The sequence below is a fragment of the Primulina eburnea genome, chromosome 4, assembly GCF_022965805.1.
Source record: "Primulina eburnea isolate SZY01 chromosome 4, ASM2296580v1, whole genome shotgun sequence".
Taxonomy (NCBI): Eukaryota; Viridiplantae; Streptophyta; class Magnoliopsida; order Lamiales; family Gesneriaceae; genus Primulina; species Primulina eburnea.
The window spans coordinates 36413547-36418712 of NC_133104.1; the positions used below are offsets into that span (position 1 = coordinate 36413547).

General features: G+C 38.8%; 1 protein-coding gene across 1 annotated transcript; it reads left to right on the top strand.

Moving 5' to 3' along the window:
- The first annotated feature begins 245 nt into the window (after positions 1 to 245).
- Positions 246 to 3741, top strand: LOC140831037 (calcium-dependent protein kinase 2-like). Its single transcript, XM_073194729.1, has 8 exons — positions 246 to 1199; positions 1723 to 1866; positions 1981 to 2133; positions 2286 to 2401; positions 2616 to 2783; positions 2866 to 2993; positions 3079 to 3178; positions 3498 to 3741. The coding sequence occupies exons 1-8, from the start codon at positions 518 to 520 to the stop codon at positions 3600 to 3602; spliced, it is 1596 nt and encodes a 531-aa protein (XP_073050830.1). The 5' UTR covers positions 246 to 517; the 3' UTR covers positions 3603 to 3741.
- The last annotated feature ends 1425 nt before the right edge of the window (positions 3742 to 5166 follow it).

Consider the following 5166-nt stretch of genomic DNA (forward strand, 5'->3'; position numbering starts at 1 on the left):
ATACCAGGATATATGTCATTGCTTCAAGTTACATGATATGGTTAATATTGACTCAAAACGATGATGCACATCATTTCTCCCACAAAATAGATGTCCATTCTTAGAAAAGGCAGCCTATGGTCAGAGTATGTCAACCAGCCAACCCAAACAAACGCCTGAAATTTCTCCCCGCCGTTCTAGTCTGAGATAATTTATTTTTTCTTCATTCAAATGCATTTTGTCCTAAAAAGAATTACCGAAATATCTTCCTTCATTCATTCTCATCTCCCTTCAATCTCTCACAACCCATAGTCCTTCTCTCTTCCAACTCTGCATGCACGCATGCCAGTTCTCTTTCAAAAACAATCTCATCTCTCTCACATACCCAAAAAAAAAATAAAAATTCTCTTTTGCTCTTCATCCAGGCTTCGGCCACCATCCCACGGCCGTAGCCACTTCGTCTGCCACATTTCCCCCTCCTCTTCTAACCTCTCTTCCATATAAATAATTGAAATCAAATAACTAATTCATTAACAAAATGGGCAGCTGCTGCTCCCGGAGCGCCACCGAGGATGCTCCGTCGGATGAAGCAGGGAAGGTTGAGACCTCAGTCGCAGGGCCATCCACCCATAACCCTTCCACCACTCCTCCAAAAATGCCTCCACCAGCCTCCCCAAACCGTTCCCCCAAGCGTTCCAAGCCCACCCCAATAGGCCCTGTTCTTGGTCGGCCCATGGAAGACGTACGTGCCACCTACACCATAGGCAAAGAGCTTGGTCGTGGGCAATTTGGGGTAACTCATCTCTGTACCAATAAACATACAGGTGAACAGTTGGCCTGCAAGACAATAGCAAAGAGAAAGCTGGCTAATAAGGAAGACATTGAGGATGTAAGAAGGGAGGTACAAATCATGCACCATTTGACAGGACAACCCAACATTGTGGAGCTTAAGGGTGCATATGAGGATAAGCATTCGGTGCATTTGGTGATGGAATTATGCGCCGGAGGAGAGCTTTTTGATCGGATCATTGCTAAGGGGCATTACACGGAACGTGCTGCCGCATCATTGCTCAGAACCATCGTGCAGATTGTGCACACCTGCCATTCCATGGGGGTTATTCATAGGGATCTCAAGCCTGAGAATTTCTTGCTCTTGAATAAGGATGAGAATGCGCCGCTCAAGGCCACAGATTTTGGGCTTTCTGTATTCTACAAAGAGGGTAATAAATGGGTTTTGCAGAATTCATAATTTCTTGGTTCTGTGCGTACAATCTGCAGCATGCATGGTATTCAAAACTATTAAACATCACAAATTTTGCACAAGAATGATTAGACAAACAAAGGGTTATAAATTCTACAAGAACTTAATAAAAAATGACATGTCAAAGGAAAAAGGAAGCACGATTAGGGCCACACGTTTGCGATGATTCAGGCATATTCATCTTTGATCTTTAAAAATAACTCAGAGAAAGCAACAGGAAAGATAGTATATTCAAACAAAATCGTGAGACACAGTAACTAAGTCGATCATAGTATCAAGTATAGTTTAAGTAATCTTAGGGATGACCAAGAGTTTAACTTGAGGAAAGTACATTAATGGAGAAGAACTATGCATGTAAACGAGAGCTAAGGCTTGGATGGTGATTATGCTTATGCTTTATCTTACAAAAGATACAAGTTGCTAATCTTCTAGTAGAAATACATCGAAAAAAGCATGAATAAATCTCATTCTATAATTTTCAGGAGAACAATTCAAAGACATTGTGGGAAGTGCATATTACATTGCTCCAGAAGTGTTGAAGAGAAAATATGGGCCAGAGGCTGATATTTGGAGTGTTGGAGTCATGTTGTACATACTTCTATGTGGAGTTCCTCCTTTCTGGGCTGGTAATTTACAATATTCATAATATTGGTTTTCTTAAATAAAACAGCTTTCAACTTTTCGATTCACCAGTCACCAGAAGAGTACTTGAAGTTATAACGAGAATTTGGTTGGTACAGAATCTGAAAATGGAATTTTCAATGCCATTCTTCAAGGACATGTTGATTTCACAAGCGATCCTTGGCCATCCATTTCAAATGGTGCAAAGGATCTTGTGAGGAAGATGTTAAATTCGGATCCCAAGCAAAGGCTGACTGCATTCCAAGTGCTAAGTACGCATGGTTACATTGTTAAAGATACTTTGATCACTATACTCTACCGTCAAGTCTTGGACAAAATGATTCAACACCTTTTAAATTATAAAGTATAATTACGGCATTATATAGTAGAAGATCATCATAAAATGTTGTTCTACTCTTTTTAGATCATCCATGGATCAAAGAGGATGGAGAGGCGCCTGATACACCACTTGATAATGCTGTTTTGAATAGGTTGAAACAATTTAGAGCCATGAATAAGTTCAAGAAAGTCGCACTTCGGGTAAATTATGCTTATCTCTTTACAAAACTTGTTACACAACAGCAGATTCAGGAAACTTAGTTGACAGGGGGCAACTTCAAGATTTTCCGGTTTAGGGGGACAACTGGTCGATCCTGTATTGGAATAATTCCATACTTTTAGATCATTTCTGTTTAAACTGTAATCTTTTAGGGAAGATGGAACTTGACATGCAGCCAGATTCTTGGATGAACAGGTTATTGCTGGCTGTTTATCAGAGGAAGAAATCATGGGATTGAAACAAATGTTCAAGAGCATGGACACAGATAACAGTGGTACAATAACTCTTGAAGAGCTAAAGCAAGGACTGTCGAAGCAAGGAACTAAACTATCTGAATATGAAGTCAAACAGTTGATGGAGGCTGTAAGTATTTCATAATTTTTGGACAGCTAACCGTAAGTTTTATGTTGTCATTACGCTGATGTTGTTTGCTAACGGAAATTAGGCTGATGCGGATGGGAATGGGACGATTGACTACGAAGAATTCATCACGGCAACAATGCATATGAACAGAATGGACAGAGAAGAACATCTTTACACAGCATTTCAGTATTTCGATAAAGACAATAGCGGGTACTTCTCATTTACGAAATGTTTTATTTGCATGTAAAATAATTGAACAGAGTTCTTAACATCTGTAGAATTTTATCATGATCAGGTGCATTACGATAGAAGAACTAGAGCAAGCTCTAAGAGAATACGGAATGGGTGATGAAAAGGATATAAAGGAAATCATTTCTGAAGTTGATGCTGATAATGTAAGCACTTGTACTCCTAATATATAACTTGGTAAATCATCATCTTCATTTTCATTTATATTTGGAAAGCCATCGCATTTCAACATAACTATTGCTAGCGACATTTAGTATATATCCAAGAAATCTTACACAGTAACAAGAGGCGTGCTCAGCTGCAAGACAAACTAGCTATTTCCTCTCCCCCAAAATGAGAACAAAGACACAAAGAATGCTTCAAATTTTATGCGTGATGAAATCTTAAACAACCATTTTCAAATTCTAGTTTCTTTCCACAATGTGCCGTAGATAAGGTTTTTTTTTTTTTAACATTCAAACGCAGGACGGAAATATTAACTATGAAGAGTTTGTGGCAATGATGAAGAAAGGTAATCCAGAAGCAGCAGCAAATCCCAAGAAGAGAAGAGACGGTGTCTTCGTTTCATAGTATTACATCATTCCAAATGTATGGAGATGATGGAAAATCTCATTATTTACTATTCAGTTTTCCTTATTTGTTCATTAAAGAGAAAATGATTGGCCTACAACTCTCAATACAAATTACCGGTACTGAAGCAAAAATGTTTGAGAGGGGGGTGGGGGGATGTTTGAGGATCTCTAGATGAGGTCCGTAATTCGGATGATCAGAGAATTGTAACATTACTCCCCATTAGTAAGTATTACATTCAGGTTATGGATGTTTTTCATCTAGTAGGGGCCCTCAAAAATGCATTGCAAATTGTGGTGTTGCGAAATGTGACAGAAGATGATTTTCTTTCCTTTCAAGAATATTGTTTCTTGGTCCTACGTATGATATTTGTCCTACCAGATTGATAATAAAACATAAACAATACTCCCGGTCAATCGTTTATGTATGGAAAATTATGGTTCCTAAGGAAATATTCGGGATGACAGAAAAGACTTAAGGCTAGGAGCAGTACAGCAAGATAAACTCAGCATCTCAAGAATGTGTGGGCGATTCCATTTAGATACATCAGCTTCAAATCAATGCAATCACGAACGTGTTTCTGTTTCTAGTTCACTGATGCCGCTATGCTCCGGACAATTTTCATCAGCTGGGAAAGAAAATAGAAAAAATTTCCCAGTAAGTAAACAATCTCTGTCCATATTGGAGAGCCTTTTTGTCACGCCCCGGGACGGGGGTTGGTTGACACCGGCGTTGCTCTCAAATTTACATTCGAAAACAACAAGTGTCACGCCCCGGGACGGGGGTTGGTTGACACCGGCGTTGCTCTCAAATATTCATTCGAAAACAACAAGCCTCAGAAGTACAGAATTTCAGAAACCCGTCTTTTATTCATAATAATCATTGTCTGTTACAACTCAATGAAAAATGTTTTACAGCGGAAATGTAAAACCATAAAATTACATTGTCTGAACATATGCAGCGGAAAATAAAACATAAATCAGAACTAAGAACAACGATCTTCATCACCAGCCCCAAAACTGGCGTTGCTCCTCTTCTTCTATCAACTCTTCCTCGTTCTTATCTGAGATGGGTTCGGTGGGTGAGTGATATGATTGTCACTCAGTAAGCAGGGGCGGGAATAACTCCCAGTTTTCGAAATCGTTTTCAACAGAAACACAAATACAATAATATACAGGGAACTCTTGTTTTCAGAACAGTAATTAGAATTCAAGAATTACAGAACAAAATTCAGAATTAGTAAGCACGAGCACGTTAGTGAATTTCATGGCTAAACTGATATCAGTCCCCTATATGTTCTCTCCTCTAAGGGGTGAGGCCAGAATCAGAATCAGAATCAGAATTCAGAAATGTTCAGAATATATATTCCTACCATTAGTTCATTAGGGAGTTTCAGTGCTTCAAAATCATATATCAGAAATCATACAGAAACTGAACTTTAAAACAGAATTATCAAACGGATTTCAAGATATTTACATATAAGCCCACTTACAGTAATTTGCTTAAAGTTTCGGTTGAAGTCTACTGGAATTTGGCTGTTCTCGCTACTGGATTTTGCTGCTTG

Coding starts and splice junctions, on each gene's coding strand:
- LOC140831037 (XM_073194729.1), top strand. CDS start 518: ATGGGCAGCTGCTGCTCCCGGAGCGCCACCGAGGATGCTCCGTCGGAT. Junction 1,867..1,980: donor AGTTCCTCCTTTCTGGGCTG/GTAATTTACAAT, acceptor TGGTTGGTACAG/AATCTGAAAATGGAATTTTC. Junction 2,134..2,285: donor GACTGCATTCCAAGTGCTAA/GTACGCATGGTT, acceptor TACTCTTTTTAG/ATCATCCATGGATCAAAGAG.